The sequence below is a fragment of the Chiloscyllium plagiosum genome, unplaced genomic scaffold (genome assembly GCF_037043375.1).
Source record: "Chiloscyllium plagiosum isolate Xiang-an unplaced genomic scaffold, Cpla_swu_hap1 HiC_scaffold_25, whole genome shotgun sequence".
Taxonomy (NCBI): Eukaryota; Metazoa; Chordata; class Chondrichthyes; order Orectolobiformes; family Hemiscylliidae; genus Chiloscyllium; species Chiloscyllium plagiosum.
In genome coordinates this window covers 15140303-15159110 of record NW_028270163.1, presented here as the reverse complement: position 1 = coordinate 15159110, position 18808 = coordinate 15140303, and the positions used below count along the sequence as shown (strand labels likewise).

The window sequence follows — 18808 nt, the reverse complement described above, 5'->3', positions numbered from 1 at the left end:
GGTTTGTTCAATATGTTGTTTTAGTTGCATGGCACTGTGATCTTTTTGTTATAAATTCTGTGTTTTATGATCCTGCTGCACAGCTACCTGATGAAGGAGCAGTGCTACGAAAGCTAGTTCTTCCTAATAACCTGTTGGGCTATATAACCTGGTGTTGTGTGATTTTTAATTTTGTCCTTTTAAGTTTGAAATAGGAAGATCCAGACATTAGATATCTACCACCAGCTTAGTAATGATGCAAAGTAAAAATTGCTTTACATGAATATGCACTATTAAAGGTATTCTGCTCATTGCGTTTCTTGCTTGGAAAATTTTATAGGGTTTACCAGTACTCTTTCAATTCCTAAAATATTGAAACTTGCCCAAATTTTGTTTCTTTCCATTATGATAGTATTGATTGTTGTTGAGGATTACTAAGGGACAACACTGAGTAAACTATTTATATACAGGGGTCAGAAATTTTCCTTTAATGAAGTTACACCATTTTGGAAAAGCAGACAGGTACTGGAATGTGGTGTGCAGTAAGCATGTATTCCTGCATTCTATGAATGCCTGCTTATTTTTAAAGATGTGCTGATATTGCAGCCTACATGTAATCAAATGTCAGGAAGCGAAGTTGGTCAGCAAGTTTTATTTTTGCTGCACACCGTAGCACTTAAGTGGCATTTGTCCTGAAGTTTAAATTCCTACAGTTACAGTAAGAACCACTGATAGTGAATTTTATTTTCATGTAGGATCTGTTATTTGCTTGATGCTAGACTTTGTTTTGTGCTTCCATCTGCTTGATTGTCAAGTGTTTATGATCAGTTTAAGCTGAATGCATCTGTTTTGTCAGCTTAAAATCAAGTAACATTGCCACATTTTAAAAAATGTGGCATTTCTCTACTGTAGAATTTGGGTGTGGGTTGTTGCATTGGAAAAAAATGAAAGCATAAAATTGATCAATGCAAATGATATTTTGATTTGTGTGGAGATGTAGCATAGCACTTTATAAAATATCTTTAATTCTACAAAGACTCAGAATTAATTTATAAAGCAGAACTGCATGTACTGATGGACATTTAAAAGTAATTTTCCAAGCTTATTTTAAAGAAGTCTAGTCTTCATATTCTTAAATTTATTTCATTATTTGCAATGAAAATATGAGCATTTGAAATTGATTTTCTTGCATTGAAAGGTTAGGAAGGCTATTGTTTAGAATGGGAGGAGGGTAAATGGGATAGAGTAAATAGGTGGAGATGGATCCCAGAGAGACAGAAAAACTGTTTGGCAGACAAAGGAATGAATGGGTAAAGCTCATCCTGGAAGAAGCAGTAGCTGCTAATGGGGACTATTAGTGGTTGACACCGGGTTGTTTGTGATACCAGCCCACGTGATGACAAGTCAGAGTGTGTTATGGAAAAGCACAGCCAGTCAGGCAGTATCTGAGGAGCATAAGTCCTGACAAGGCTTGGCATATAGGGGGCTTTGGGTAAGGGCACGGGTTGAAGGTATAAGGACCTTGAGTCTGAAAGGCTGCAGGGTTCCCAAATTGTGAGGTGCTGTACTTCCAGCTTGCACTGAGCTTTGCGAAAGCATTGCAGCAAGCCCGAGACGGATGTTGGCCAGGGAACACAGTGTTAAAGCAGCAGGTAGCTGAAGCTCAGGGTCGTTTCTGTGGATAGAACATAGGTATACAACAAAAAGGTTGTCCAGGCTCTGCTTAGTCTCCCCAATGCGAGCAGTGAATATCTCAGACTAGATAGAGTAAAGTGCATAACTTGTTGCTCCCAGATGAAGCAACGATTTACCTGCAGTTCACTCAATCTTGCCAACTGTAATTCCCTACTCACTGTGGTTTCCCAGGCAGCTTCCGCAAACAACAATTGTCAGCTGCTAATGGTCTCCATTAGCAGATATTGATTCTCCCAGGCTGACCTTTATCTACAGAGTAACCTCGATTATCCGAACGAGATTGGTAGGCACTATTTCATTCAGATAATTGATTATTCGGTTAATTGATTTCCTCTGGGGCTCAGAGTTTTCTGTGAAGTCTGCTCCCCATTCAGGAGACTGGGTAAAAGCACTCTGCGAGCGCGCTCCCGTCTGCCCCCTGCCCCCAACCCTGTCCGTTCTAACCTCGCCCACCCCCAACCCTGTCCAATACCACCTATGCCCCCAATCCCGTCTGCTTCCAACCAGTCCAACACAGCCCCCCACGCTCACATCCACGTCCATCCCTACCCACTGTCACGTGCCTCGTCCGCACCCCCTCCCCTCCAGGGCAGCCAGATTGTACACCTACAGTAAGACTGTTGCTGCCTTTGTGGGGTAAGTCTCCAAATAGCGTGCACACGCACGCATGCACACCCTTTTGACAGGTTCCACCTCTGCCCTGTACAGGATAATGTTTGTGGGGGGGAAGAGAGAGAGGGCAGGAGGTCAGTAATTTAGAGACGGTGCCTGGACCATCCAGGATTATCCACGGCGGCATTTCAGTGAGCCCAGTTCATTTTTTAATCACTGTACCTGTAAACAAAAGACGCGATCAGGGTTGAAACAGCTCTTTGAAGTAATGTTTCTTTCGGGACCTTGAGATCCCCTTCAGATAATCTGATATTTGGATAATTGATATTCTGATAACAGACGTTCCTCTGTATTCCTTTGTCTGCTCATGTTTTTCTGTCTCTCTGGGCACCATCTCCACCTACCATTCACTCCTCCTCCCTCCCCCTTCACTCCATCTTGAGCACCTATGTTTTCCTTCTTGCTACGATCAGTTCTGAAGAAGAGTCTCTGGGCCCAAAAATCTGCTTGAGTGATCTGGATTATGAATCTAGAGTCTAAATATTGTGATTTTGTAAGTTTACTTGTGTGACAGACAATTAATTGAGCAAATTACTTAAGTTTTTTGAAAGTTGAAGTTGCTAGAGTGAGCTGTATATATGATACTTGTATAGTCAGAGATAAAAATACTGCTTAAACTAGCGAGAATAAATAACTTCATTTACAATCCATGGATAAAAATATTTCACTTATTATTGTAATGGTTGTGCTAGTTGTTCTAGATTAACTGATTCAAGGAGTGGGTGACACAGGAACACAGGTCAATTTTTCAACCTCTGAAACCTGTCTCATCATTCACTTAAATTATGACTGGGGCAGCACCGTGGCTCAGTGATTAGCACTGCTGCCTCACAGCATCAGGGACACTGGTTCGAATCCAGCCTCGGGTGACTGTCCATGTGGAGTTTGCACGTTCTCCCTGTGTCTACATGGGTTTCCTCCAGGTGCTCCAGTTTATTCCCGCAGTCTGGAGATGTGCAGGTCAGGTAAATTGGCCACGCTAAAGTGCCCATAGTGTTAGGCGTATTAGTCGGTGGGAAATGGGTCTGGGTCGGTTACTGTTCAGAGGGTCTGTGTGGACTTGTTGGGCCAAATGGCCTGTTTCCACACTGTAGGGAATCTAATCTCATCATCTGCACCCTGTTTCCAATTATCCAGTAGTTCCTTTTCCTTTGTGACCCTTGCCTAACAAATATCTTGATCTATGTCTTGAAAATTTCACTCCGCATTCACAACTTGTTAGGAAAGTGATTTCCAGATATAATCCTTTTGTCTCAATCCTTTTTGGGATAAAGTTCCTCCTGATTTCACTCCTGTTCCCAGAATATTGTTCCACTCTTCACATCTACCTCAATCATAGCTTTTCTCAATGCAAAGCAACCATTCTCCTCTATTCTTGCAAATAACTGACCCATAGTCATCTCCAAAGTTCATGAATGTGTTGTCACTTCCCAATCCATTGTCTTTTCACCAGAATACTCCAGTTAAATTCTTCCAATTAGTTTTGTGCCCCTACTACAGAATAAAAACTGCTCTTAATGTCACATGTGACATTCACAGAGACTGGCAATGATATACAGTCCCTCCTTGTTGTTCTTGGCCTGTCTGCAGCTGTCCACAGGACTAACTGCACTATTCTCTAATGCAGCTCCACTGCCACCAGCTGGGTAGGATTGTTCTTGTTTTATTTTCTTATTAAAGAATTATTTCTAGAGTGCCACTTGCAGTGGTTTTTCTTCCTGCTCCTGTTATGTTCTCTCCATTCTGGGAAAAAGTTGAGGACTGCAAATGCTAGAGATCAGACTCGCGAGTATGTTTCTGGAAAAGCACAGTAGGTCAGGCGGCATCCAAGGACCAGGAGAATCGGCGTTTAGGGCATATGCTGATGAATCTTGATGAAGGACATATGCCCAAAATATCGATTCTCCTGTTCCTCGGATGCTAGTCCTGTGCTTTTCCAGCAACACACTCTTGATTCTGTACATTCCCCCAGGATGCTATCCTTGGCCCTTGCTTTTTCTCATCTTCTATCTGTCTCCTGACATCAGTATTGTATTAGTTTCCACATACACACTATATAGCACCCTGAATTCCTCATCCCACTACTTTATTGCACTTAGACAATAGGATACAAAGCCACACCTCTGAAATTTGTTCATGGCCGAGAGACAGGCAAGCAGCATTGGGTTGGAAGTATTAGGTTACAGAGGTATTAATAGATTAGATGGGCAGAACTCTGGTAAAGTGATTTGAATGTAGACAAATGTGAGTCATAGACGTTTTCATCCTTTTTCGTTCGAGTCATTCACAAAATCAGATATCTAGAAACAGTGGAGAGTGAAACCGACTTGGATGTCCAGGTCCAGCAATCATTAAAATGCCTTGAACAGGTACAGAACATAGTCAATAAGACTCATGGAATGCTAGTCCTCCTTCAAAGTTGTAGAATAAAAGTAGGAGCCTTGCTTCTGTACAAAGCCTTGGTTTAACCACTTGCAGAGTACAATTCTGGACACCACACTTTAGGAAAGATATATTCACTTTGGATCGAGTACAGCAATGATTTACCAGAAGCCAGAGTTAAATTACAGGGAAAAACTATGCAACTTAGAATTTTAATTTCTGGAATTCTGAAGGAAACATGCAATGTAAATCAATTAGATAAAATAACTATTGCCATTGTTTGGAGGGTCTAAGTTGAAGAAGCATTATCGAAAAATTTTAAGCCAGACTATTCAGTGATGAAATTAAAAGTACGTGCATACACAAAAGGAAATAGAAGTTTGGAACACTCCGCAGTTAGAGTCCTAGATATGTACAGCCACAGCACGGAAACAGACCCTGCCGTCCAATTTGTCCATGCTGACCAGATATCCTAACCTAATCTAATCCCATTTGCCAGCATTTGGCCCTATCCCTCTAAATCCTTCATATTTGTAAACCCATCCAGTTGCCCTTTAAATGGTGTAATTGTACCAGTCTTCATCACTTCCTCTGGCAGCTCATTTTATGCACGCACCACCCTTTGCCATTTAGGCCCTTTTAAATCTTTCCCCCCTCATCCTAAATCTATGCCCCCTCGTTCTGGACTCTCCCAATCTCTGGAAAGTACTTTGTCTATTTACCCTATCAGCTGTAAATTATAGTTCTAAGATTGATTTTTGTTTTGTATAAGTATTAAGAGATATGGGGCAGAGGTAGGTTCGTATATGGAGTTAAATTGTGATTCAGCCATGATCTCTCAGAATGGCGGAATGGGCCTTGATGACTAAATGGCCAATTTCTGTTTTTTATGATCTTTAAATGGTCACACTTATCCAAGATCCAATGATGGATAGGCAGAAGCTTCCTCCTGTGACAATACTATCACTTTGAGATTAATTTGTCTATTTTTTTGAAGAGAGGTTGTAAGGATGAGGCGCTGAGCAGTCTACTGGAACCACTAGAGTAAGCAAAGTGTGAGGCCTTTCGGTGTAAAGATGTTGTCCTAGTTTTTTTTCGGGGAATCGTGAGAAAGACTCTGGGAGGTATGGGTTTGAAGGATTTTAGGGCCAATTTGATTATAGCTAACAGGTACTGCCTCAGGTGAAATACTTTCAAGTTTAAAAAAAACACTTGTACAATGGAAAGGAAGTGGCCAGTTCTCCCAGCCAATCTCAGCTTTTCTCTGGTTTGGTTTTAGCAAGCAGTCAGTTTTTGAGGCTGCTGGTCCAAAAAACAGCTAATGGAAAAAGGTGTTCCATGCTGAATCTTTCGGCCATCTCGTGCTCACTCTAATTTGAACTATAGTGTTGAAATTGATTTGCTTAACATAGATTAGTTTGGCCTGTCACATTTGGAACATGCACTGCATATCTATCTCCTAAAATAAGAAAAAGTTAGAATCTGTGCTATCATCTTAAAATATTTTGAGGGCTACTGGTCTGGTCAGTAACACTTCAAATATTATTATGAAAATGATAACCATATTTCCAATTGTTGCCAGAAAAATAAATCAATTACTCTGACCCACTCCGAGACAATTATCCTGGGTCAAACCAGGTTGTAACTTTACTGTCAGATTTGATGAGCTTCTAAACTATAACTGTGCCATAACTATGAATGCAGTTTCCACCTCTCTAACACTATCTCATTTCCAATCCTGTCACAGCTCATGTGCTACGAAAACCTTCATTCTCATGTTTGTCACCTTACAGACCTGAATGTGCAAATATGCCATTTTCCACCCTCTATAAATTAGACAGCAGAGCTTGGAATTGTCTCATGTCCCAACTCCCACTAAGTCCTGTGCACTTATCAGTCTTGTGCTTGCTAGTCTCCGTTGTATCTACCTTGGAATCCTCAACCTTGTTCAAATCCTTCTTTGGCTTATTCCATAGATCTCTGAACTTCCTCCAGACATAACCCCATTGTGATATCTTCATTCTTTTAAATTTGGTCTGTTTAGCAATTCCAGTTTTCATCATTCCACTCTTTCAGTTCGGGTCCTATGTATAGCACTTTCATTTCCTGCTGCCTTTCTTCCCTTCTTTAAGACACCTTGAAATCCACCTTTATTTAACCAAGTCTCATCTGCTAATATATCCTCTGTGGCTCGATGTCATTTTGCTTGATACCATTCATGACTATATTTAAAAGAAGGACATAAAGTTATCGCTGTCACCATTGGTGAAGAATAGTTGCTTCATTGTGAGAGCTGATTAATGGTGCTGCAGTTGCTGCCATACAAATTCTCCTGTTTTCGGGTGGAGAGCTCCAAAGTACAGGCAAGATGAGACCGTTACATTTCATTGAAAATTTATAGTTTGTATCAATCCATAGGACAGTTTAGTGAGATGTCCTCCCCATCTCATGTCTTGCTTTCATTTGCTATATCTGTGTTTCTTTGTGTCTTTTCCTTTTTAGTTTAATTTAGTTCTGTTTTATGTACGGAGATAATTTATAAGCTGCAAGAGGAAGACCTGACTCTGCCCCTCCCTTTCTCAAGGCTTGGTGAGACATATTTGTATTCCTGCTAAGGTCTTACAGGTCCATAGGACTGCTCTCTCATGAGAGAAGATTAGATTAGATTAGATTACTCAGTGTGGAAACAGGCCCTTCGGCCCAACAAGTCCACACCGACCCGCCGAAGCGCACCCACCCAGACCCATTCCCCTACATTTACCCCTTCACCTAACACTACGGGCAATTTAGCATGGCCAATTCACCTAACCTGCACATTTTTGGACTGTGGGAGGAAACCGGAGCACCCGGAGGAAACCCACGCAGACAATGGGAGAATGTGCAAACTCCACACAGTCAATCACCTGAGGCGGGAATTGAACCTGGGTCTCTGGCACTGAGGCAGCAGTGCTAACCACTGTGCCACCGTGATGCCCACAAATGGTGAGTCACTGGTGGTAGTTTAACCTGAGGGTCATCACACCTCAGGCAAGGGGTGATGTTGAGAGGAGAGCCCTTCATGGTAAACCCACGCACTGTGGGAATCGAACCCATGATGTTGCTGTTACTCTACACTGTAAGCAAGGTAAGAGGAAGCGTAGTCAAGGTAACAGTGGGAGTCTCAGTTTTTAGTGGATACTAGTGCTCAGGCTATCCCTGGAAATGAAAGTAGTGAAGTCGGGGAAGCAAAGAGTCCGATGAACTAGGTGAAGTTGAGAAAGATGAAAATTAGATTAGATTACTTAGTGTGGAAACAGGACCTTCGGCCCAACAAGTCCACACTGACCCTCAGAAGAGCAACCCACCGAGACCTATTCCCCTACATTTACCCCTTCACCTAACAATACAGGTAATTTTGCATGGCCAGCTCACCTAACCTGCACATTTTTGGACTGTGGGAGGAAACCCACGCAGACACTGGGAGAATGTGCAAACTCCACACACAGTTGCCTGAGGCAGGAATTGAACCAGAGTCTCTAGCGCTGTGAGGCAGCAATGCTAGCCACTGTGCCGTGGAAGCAAAACTGACGTTTTTCCAAGACCAGATGAAAGTAGGAAGCAGCACTGATGACTTGTGTATTGGAGGAAGAGTTGTGGGTGGAAGAATACAACAAGGAATATTCCACATACAGCTCAAGAGACTAAGGGAGGAGTGGGACATTCCGGTGCATGACCATATCTTTGACTTAAAGGAAATGAGATGAATTCAAAGAAAAATAGTTCAAAATGAGAGCAGGTTCAGTCAGGTGAAAGAGGGTGTTGGTGGATGGAGACAGTGTTCTCATCTGAAGAAGAATTCTAGAGCCTTCGGACCTTCCTGATAAGGAAGGAGCGTGGTTGGGAATTTTATGTTTGCTACTGTTGAAATCCCACCTCATTGATATTCTTTTAAAGGCTATCATTGAAAGCTAAATTTTGTAATTAAATTACACTTAGCAGAGAGCAACAACATCCCCTCTAGGCTATGTGTTTAAAATGCTCAGGTGTGTTTTTCGTACCAATATATAAAATTTTGAGTTGACCAACTTAAATCCTGTATGTGCTGGTGTAAAGTATCTTAAAAACATGAATGTGGAACAGGACTGAGTAAGCACACACTGACATAAGACAATGATAAGGTTGTGTTGCTATTTTGCAAATATCTTCCACGGAAGACAATGGACAGGTTCGAATGCCTAAATCCATGATTTTACCACAATGACCACTTGTAATTAAAAGTACTTTTTTAAAAATGCTAATATCCACGCAACTATTCTGTGGCATTAATTTTCCTGTAAGTGCTAAGAACAAGTATTGATATAACTAGCTCTGTCTACGAATTCTTCCACTTGTGCATGACAGAAGAAATTAGCATTTTGTATTGATATTTGACATTGATTCCAGAAACCACTTAATATTCTAGGACTAGATGGTGTGGATGTAGGCTTAATATTGATGTGTAGAATATAGGTTTGAAACCATTTCTTGTGATTTGAAAGCCACCTTTGATCATTGGCTGTTCAAATCTTGCAAAACAAGCTTTCATCTGTTAAGTACCTTCTGCATTTCATGTCCCAATTCAGTACCAATTAGCAAAACAATTTCTCCTAGAGATGATCAAACGCTCAGTGCCTAGAATGATAAATGTTCTCTTCTATTATGAAGCACAAAAGTCAGTAACAAATCAACTAATCCAGTGTTTTTCTAGCTGACTACTCTATTTCCACCATGATTAAGGGTCAAGAGTGGAAAAGCACAGCAGATCAGGCAGCATCCGAGGAGCAGGAGGATCGACGTTTCTGGCATAAGCCCTTCATCGGGAAGATCCCGAAACGTTGAAACTCCTGCTGCTCAGCTACTGTCTGACCTGCTGTACTTTTCCAGCACTACACTCTCGACTCTGATCTCCAGCATCTGCAGAACTCGTTCGCTCCTCCTTCCATTGTGATAAATTTGAGCTCACTGAAATCTCTGCTGCTCACCTTTCTAACTAAGATGAATGCTGGCTACCCATCTCTACTGTGCTTAATGAGCTACTCTGAAGTCAAGTACACAAATGCCTCCATTTTAAAATTCTAATACATTCAAATTCTTCCCTGGCCTTGACTTTCTGGTTTCTGCAAGCTCCTCCAGTCCCATTTTCCTTCAGAAGCTGTGTTTCTCAGGCTCTCCCACATCATTTTCGCGACTATTAGTGGCATATCTTCAACCTGGGCCTTAAGTACTCCAACTCCTCTCCAAAATCCCTCTACTTTTTTTCTTTAAAGATCCTGCTTAAAACCTGCCTCTGGTCAATTGTTTGATTATCTCATCCATTAGCTATTTGGAAATATCAGCATAAAGGTGCTATATAATTCCAAGTATTGGCCATTAAGTTTGCTTTCTGTTGAAATCCTTTACAAGATAAATTGTAGCAAGGTCATTGATTTGCATTTTATTATATGGTGCCATCCAGCACAAGCGAATTTCAAGTAGGTTGAAATAGATTTGACTGCAGAAGCAAGAAATGAAACGTCCACTTTCTAAACTATTATTCAAATGAGTGCTTCACTTAATTCTCAGCTGCAGTATTTTTCATTTGGCCTAGGTAATATGGTAAATAATTTAAATGCAACAACAAAACTATGGCATGATGTTGATCATTGATTCCTTCATTAGTCTTGCATATTTGTTCAGTTATGAATCCATGACATCAAATTAATGCTTGTATTTTTAAAATATATTGATGAAGTCCTTTTACAGTATGTGCTGTTTAAGTAAAAAGAATAACGCTTATAATGAACTTAAGATTTCCTCTTGCTATTAATTTTTGAAGTCAAATGAAATGGTGCCGTTTACATTATTTTTTTTAACAAAAAGGAATGTACAAGTTACCATGAGTGAGAAGACCATTTTACTCGTGTCAAAACTAATTGGATTGTGCATAGCAGGTCTTTTTTATGATGATCTAAATGTTTTGTGAAACTTTCTTTGTGTGAAATTAACACCTAAGTACATGTTAAAATGCAGTATAATGAAAATACAAACAAACTTGTTATTAAGTACAAGATCTTGTCACTCGGTCATGGTTCTAGCAGTATGTACAGTTTTGTCCCAACTTTTTCTACATAAAGTAATGACTGGACAGAAATGTAACATTTAAGAATTTATGAATTGAAATGATTTGCTGTAAATTGACTCTTATCCTTACCCTTTATGGTAATGCAGTTTAACTAGAGGATCAAAGAAGTCAAGCAATTCATTTTTCAGTAGACAAGCCAACAGTGTTTGGTGCAAAGCCTTCTGATAAGTCTTTAAAGTACAGTGGTAGCTGTGAAAATTTGTTTTACAATTATTTCTAAAAGAAAATTTTTTGTTTTCTCTGCTTTAGGCGTTCAGCTAAGCATCAGTGGAAACGAGCAAAGTAAGCTCCTATTTCATGGTACTTTATTCTGAAACTTTGCTTCTGACTCTCATAACTGGGTAGTGGGTATCTGTCTACTGCCATTCCAACTAACAGTCTGTGGATCTTTGATCTAGCAAATACCACTTCAGTGTTGCAAATAATTTAGCACTTTTCTACAGTGTGCTAACATACATTGTGATTGTCAGAAATTCAGTGCAAAGTGCATTTCAGTCTTCCTGACATGAGATTTATGTGAAATTGTGTATCAGTGACTGTTAGAACTTTTGTCCTTTTGTTGGGTTTCTTGGCAGATGGAGATTATTAGCATTTAGTTATTTAATTCTGAAATGCATAATTTTCAGTGTTTGTCAGAGCTGAAACAAAGAAACGTTAGTTTTGCAACAGTAGAACCATGGAATTATTCCACACAAGGTCTGTTGTTGGAAGAATTCTGTGGTTTTCAAAAGCATCAAGGCCTGACCATTCAACAATAGATTTATCAGTGTCCCAGCATAGTCTAATTTGTTTCATTTTGCAATGTTCACAAATAATCAATCTGGATGTAAATCTCACAAGGTGCTACTTTTAATGAGTCCACGCCTAATCCAAGTGATCAGATGTGTAACCAAGTTTTCAAGTCAATGAAAGGGCAGCAATTCATGTTGTGATAACTTTAAACTCTAGACCTTTGTACAATTACAAATTAACATTGAGAAGCAAGCTTAGCACAAACAGTTAATTGGCTCAGAAGATCATGAAATTTAGAATGTCAGTTAACAAGTGTAACACTGCCAAAATAATCTTCTACTTATACTTTGCCTATCAGAACAGGCCAGCCGTCGCCACAAACCTGTTATCAAATTGAAATGTTTCCACTTTTAAAAAAAAAATGTATTGAGAGGAATAGGACGTGGTGGTGGTGCTCTTCTCTAATCTATTAACATTGCAAGCATATTTATTCTGCCCTTTTTAAAAAGTTATCTTTGAGACTTGTTCAGTTTTCTGCTTATTTTGTTAGCTTTTATTATAATGGAAGCCACATTAAAAATTGAGAAACTTCCCCAGATTTTGCTTTCTAAGCATGCTAAGCATGATGTGGGTTTGAATGATAGCTAAATGCATTGAAACTTCCATTCATTCTTTAAGTATGAAAATTTATGGTTTTAGTTAGTGTTTTGACTGATTTTTCAACTGTTTTCCTTAATTTGCATGAGTTTCAAGTTCAAGTGTATTCTGATATTATTGGGAATGGAGGTTGTGAGCCACTTAGCTGAACTGTGTAGTTTACGTACAGTACTATCAGGGATGAAGTTGTCCGATTTTGATCCTGTAGGAGAAAGTGAGGACTGCAGATGCTGGAGATTAGAGCTTAAGAATGTGTTGCTGGAAAAGCGCAGCAGGTCAGGCAGCATCAAAGGAACAGGAGAATCGACGTTTTGGGCATAAGCCCTCCTTCCTGAAGAAGGGCTTATGCCCAAAACGTCGATTCTCCTGTTCCTTCGATTTTGATCCAGTGACTATCCAAGAAAGGCAATATAGTTCCAGCTGGTGATGTGCTTGAAGGAAAACTTGCAGGTAATAGCTTTCCCATGCAACTGTTCTCCTTGTCCTTCTAATTGATTATGGCTGTGAGGTTGTAAAGTGCTATCAAAGCAGCATTGGTGGTGTGCCGCAATGTAGCTTACAAATATTGCACACTGTTGCCTCTGTGTTTTGGTGGAGGGAGTGCTTATTTTAGTTGGTGTATGCAATGCTAATCAAGAGGACAGCTTTACCCACAAATTAAAGCAAATTACTGCAGATTCTGGAAATCTGAAAAAAGCAGTGCTGCAGAACTGAGCAGGTCTATATGCATCTGTGAAGAAAAACATGGGACTTAACATTGAGTCTGGTATGCAGCCTCTTCTGAAGAGTCATACCAGTCTAGAAATGTGAATTGTGTTTCTCTCCCGAGAGAAGCTGTCAGACCTGCTTAGTTTTTCCACATTTTTGTTTATAGCAGCTTTAACCTGTATGGTGCACAACTTGTTAAGTAATGGAGCTACACTCACCCAGGCGAATGGAGAGGACTCCACCGTCCCCAAGGCCCAAATTCAGAGTGTGTGATGAACGGCTTTGGAAGTCAGGAGGTGAAATGCTCACTCAACATAAGACACAGCAGGAGGAGTCCATTCAGCATCAGCACATCAAGTCTGCTCTACCATTCAGTGAAATTGTAGATATCCGATCATCCTCAACTCCACTTTCTTGCCTTTTCCTCATAATCCTTGATTCCCTAACTAGTTCAAAGTTGAAATGAACAGATGTTTAATATACTTAATTATCCAGCCTCAGCAACCCTCTACGATAAAAAAATTCCACAGATTCACAACTTTGTTAGGGAAGAAAATGATCCTATCTGTATTTTAAATATGCTGCTACTCATACTGATATTATGCCCTTTGATCATGACTCTCCCACAAGAAAAAGTGCTTTCTGTATCGACACTGTCAAGTTCTCTAAGAATCTTTGTATGCTTTAATGAGGTCACCTCTCGTTCTTCTTTATTCCAACGATTCCACCTCTTTTCAAGTCAATCCCTGCATACGTGGTATCGGCCTAAAGAACCTTCCTTGTGCTCCCCTCAATGATAAGGGGCCCAAAACTAGTCAGTATTTTCAGCTGCATCTGACGGGTGTCTTGTTCAGTTTTAGCAAAACCTCCCAACTTTTATATTCTATACACTTTGAATTAAAGGCACACATTCCATTTTCCTTCCTATTACCCACTGAACTTGAATGCTAGCTTTTTGTGATTCGTAGGTGAAAGCTCCCATATTTCAGATCTGTAGCTTTTCAGTCTGTCTCCATTTATTCTTCCTACCAAAGTATATAACTTCACATTTTCCCACATTGTATTCCATCTGCCAAGTTTTGCCCACTCCACTTAACCTGTCTGCATTTCTTTGCAGACTGTCATTTTCAATTGCTTTCCCACCTATTTTTGTTATACACAAACTTAGCAGTATGTTCACTTTCCGCATCCAAGCCATTAATACATATTCTAAATAATTATGGCATCAACATTGACCCTGTGGCACACAACTGTGGTTACCATCGTGCAAATGCCCCCTTATCCTAGTTTTGTCTTCTCTTAGTTAGCCAATCCTCTTTTCCATGCAAATATACAAGCTCCAACCCATGGGCTCTTATCTTGATAAGTAGCTGAACATGTGGTATCTTGTGAAACACCTTCTGAAAATCCAAGGATATTACATCAACTGTTTTTCCCCTTTTATCCTGCTTGTTCCCTCAAAGAATTCAAATCAATTTTGTCAGCGTGATTTCCCCTTCATGAAGCCACACTGATTCTGCTTGATCTTATCATGCATTTCTAAATATTCTGCTATTTCATTTTTTGTAATAGACGCTAGTATTTTGCCAATCTCAGGTGTTAAGTTAACTAGCCTATAGTGTTTCTCTTATTTTTGAATAAAGGTGTTATTTTGGTGGTTTGCTAATCCTCTAGATCTTTTCCAAAATCTGAGGATTCCTGGAAGAATGCTAATAGCGCATTTCTGTCACTGCTACATTTAATATCCTAGGATGCATCCGTCAGGTCCAGGGGTCTTTTAACTTCAATAATTTCCCTAGTACTTTGTCTGTAGAAATAATTACCATCTATTTTCTGTCCTTTTGTCTTTTGAATATTTAGACATTTTGGAATTCTATTAATGTATTCAGCTGTGAAGACTGATGCAAAGTAATTATCTAATACCTCTGCCATTTTATGGTTCCCTATTATTATTTCCCAAACCTTCTAAGAGATTTATTTGGCTTTTTTAAAATATATTTAAAGAAGCTTTTACTGTCTGTCTTGATATTGCTTGCAAATTTAAGTTGCAAATTAATTTTATCCCATTATTTTGTTGTCATTTGGATTTTAAAACTACCCAATTCTCTACCTTTCAATTAATCTTTCCACATGCTATATTTTTTCTTTGAATCTGCCTGAGAATTGAGTCTCTGACCTGCTTTTGTACCCTGAGTATAGATAGGACTGGTTCAGTTCAGTTTCTGGACAGTTGTAATACCTGTACCAAGAATATTGGTAGTGGGAGAATTCGGTGATGCCAATACCATTCAAAATGAAGGGAGGATGATTTGATCCCCTTTTTGTTGCAGATAGACATTGCATTTGTGGTGCAGGTGTTACTTGCCACTTAATAGCCCAAGTATGAATGTTGTCTAGATCTTGCTGCCTATCTGAGGATTTACAAATGGTGTAGAATACTGCAATCATCAGCAAGTATCCCTCCTTCTGACTTCATAATGGAGAGAAGATCATCGGTGAAAGAACCAAAGGCAATTGGACGTCAGACATTAAGAAACTTTTGCAGTGCTGTCCTGAGTTTGAGATGATTGGCTTCCAATAAGCACAATAGTCTTTGGATCTAGGTGTAGCTCCAGCCAGTGGAGAATTTACCTCCTATTGTAGTGTGGATGTGGTGGCATGCTGTCAATTGCAGCCTTGATGTCAAGGGGCGTCACTGTACCCTCTTGGACACACAGCTGAAAACATGTTTGGACTCAGGCTGTGATGAGGTCAGGAGCCCTGACTGACTGCATGTGGTAGTGCTACAATGCTTTGATCTGATCCATTAGTTGTGGGATCAGTTGGCTTCATTGTTTACTATTTGACATGCATGTAGCCCCTGTGTTGGAGCTTCAATAGGTAGAATCCTCAATTTTAGCTATGTTATGTGCTGTTCTCGGTAAGTCCTTCTGTGCATCTATGAGCCAGATCTAATGGTTGACGTTTGAGGATATGAAGCCATGAAGTTTTTATTGTGGCTGAATGCAATTCTGTTGCCAATTTGGCCCATCATCCTTCAATGGTGTCCAGTTTGAGTTGCTTAGATCTGTTATGAATCTGTACCATTTAGCACAGCGCCACACAACATGGAGAACTTGCTGAGTGAAAAGTCTGTTCTTTGGCTTCACAAGAACTGAGAGATGGTCAATCCTACATCTAATGATCTGCAACAGGCAGATTAGTGAGTATGAAGTACTTAGGTACCCTTGCCACCAGTCCAAGGCCCAACCTGGCAGGACTTGGCCAGCTTCATTATTGTGCTTGCAGTTGCAATTGTTCATTATTACATTAGCTTTGCCATAAGCTTATGTGCATAAGGAGAATTGTTTGAAACGTTCACATCATACCTTAGTAGTTTGATTTTAGAAATGTAGGCCAGTAATTTTCAACTGATGTGTTGTGGCACAGGTGACATCAGGTGCCCTATTGACTGTGACTGTACTAGTGTCCAGAGGATGCAGATTTCGAATTCTGTACAGGTTGAGATTTGGTACCGCATATACACAGGCATGCTTCATGAAGCTGAAGATTAGAAAGCCAGCTGACTCTGGTACATGACTCTCCGATCATCTCTGACTAAGACTATTGCCATATTCTTGCCATTTGAAACAACATAATCTCTGCGAGCTAGGATTTTCAATATGGCATACATGGAAATGATTGGAAGCAGTACTTGTCAGTGGAGCAAGATTTGCATGTGGCCCTCTGCATGTGGATCAAACAACTCTGCAGACACTGGCAGGCACAGGTTTCCCACTAAACTGATCAGTTGCAGTTTACTGTGTGTTTTGCTCTTTGTTTGCGAATAGTTGAGTTGAACAGATCTTGAAAATGTGTCTGTGCTCACTGAAGTGTATTTTTGCTAGTGAATTTGAAATATTAATGCTGTGGATCTTTCCTTGGCTTGTTGTATGTACTATGTTGCTAACCTTTGTAAGGCTGCAACTATATAAAGTACATGGAAATGTGACATTTATGAACAAGCAATTCAGCTGTTCAAAATAAAAAGTGGATGTGCCATAGAATCACTCGTCTCTTTGAAGTGTGCCTTGATACTGAAAACATTGGGGGCCACGTATTGTAGGCGAATCTATTCCATATGAGCTAGTATTTACTTGGGAGACATCTAGTGTTTATGCTAATAATATAGAGTAGCTGGTGAAGGTTTCTATTTCCTGTTCTGTTTTATTCGTTTTCTCGATAAAACAAGGTTAGCAAGGTTGCGCTCCAATGTTGGAGGTGCTAACTCAAGGCAAACTAAGAATTGTGCATAATGCTGGCCACTACTCCCTCAACTTCAGACAGCAGTTCTTTGAGAACCACTGGTAAATGGATGTTGGTAACCTCTATACAGGATCAAAATGTGTGGCACTGGAAAAGCACAGCTGGTCCGGCAGCATCCGAGGAACAGGTCAGTTGACATTTTGAGCATAAGCTCTTCAACGTTCCTGATGAGCTTATGCTCGAAGCATCACCGCTCCTGCTTTTCAAATGCTGTATTACCGGCTGTGCTTTTCAGCGCCACACTTTTTGTCTCTGATCTACAGTCTTCACTTTCTCCTAACCTCTATGCAGGGCTCTGATTGGTGGCATGCAATTTTGTTTTCTGAATTCATTTTTGCACAACATTTGTATTGCACTAATTTTTTGCCACATAGGTCAATTTATGTCTGTATGACATGGTGTAACTTCTAAACTTGTAGCATTATTAGAGGAAATACATAACCATTAGTAACTCCAGGGATGATTCTCTCAAACTTTGTTTGAGCTGAATGTTATGCCTGGCCAATAGATTGCAGAAGTTCACAGAAAATGATTGGTTATTCAGAACATTGATGAAAATTTCATCTGTGAGAAAAACTAGCATGGCTAAAATGTCTTAACAATCTGTTAAACCATGATATGCATGCATTGATAGGCCCCTCAAGCCTACTCCACCATTTAATCACTTCCCCTGCTAATGGAGAGCACTCTGAAAGCTTGTGATTTCAAATAAACCTGTTGGACTTCTGACTTTGTCCACAATTCAGTCAGGCCATGATGGATCTGGTTGTGGCCTCATTTTCATTTCAGTGTCTTGACCATTTTTTACATCAAAAATCTGTCTCTGTGTTGAATACATATCTACGACCCAGCATCCCCCGACCTTTGGGATAGAAAACTGCACAGCTTAGTGCTCCCTGAGAGAAGAAATTCCTCTTTGTCTCCATCTTAAATTAAAAAAAACTCCTTTTCACACACACCAACCTATGAGAGGAAATATCCTCTCAGTATATACTTTTAAGTCCCCTTTGAATCTTATATTTCAAAGGGTAACTTGGTATTTTTCTGAACTATAATGTGTATAACCCCAACTATTAAACTTTTTCTCATAAGAGAATCCCTTTATCCCAGGAATGAAACTCTTGAACCTTTGAACTGTCTCCAATCCTAGTATGTTCCTTCTTAATTCAGACCACAACTCTTTGTGCACTACACAGTTTGTGCACATTTGTAGCAAGATCTCAATGCTTGTATGTTCCATTCCCCCCTTGTAAGAAAGAGGAATAATCTTGCACTCAACATAACTGTTTCCAGATTCTTCGAGACCTGCCGAGGTATTCCAGTAATTTACGTTTATTTGGGATTTGAATCATTGTACTTAAGTTAGCTGAGTTTATAATCTTTTCGCACTAACTTGATATGTACTTCAAGTGAATCTGACAGCTGCACAGATTGATAACAAAGAACAGTCAAGAGCAGCATATCTATGGCCCTCTCAATTTTGCTTATGCTTAGAGTACTTCTGTGGCTTCATGGAAGGACATTAAAACAATGGAAGCA

General features: G+C 40.0%; 1 protein-coding gene across 4 annotated transcripts in view; it reads left to right on the top strand.

Moving 5' to 3' along the window:
• map2k4a (mitogen-activated protein kinase kinase 4a) overlaps positions 1-18808 on the top strand; it is a 187348-nt gene that overhangs the window by 57050 nt on the left and 111490 nt on the right. For 2 of the 4 annotated variants that reach the window (XM_043714457.2, XM_043714460.2), the window contains one exon: positions 11117-11149. The exons of the other annotated variants lie outside the window; for them this stretch is intronic. In XM_043714457.2, coding sequence (XP_043570392.1) covers positions 11117-11149 — 33 coding nt within the window. The remainder of the gene's footprint in view (positions 1-11116; positions 11150-18808) is intronic. 4 annotated transcript variants of the gene reach the window in all.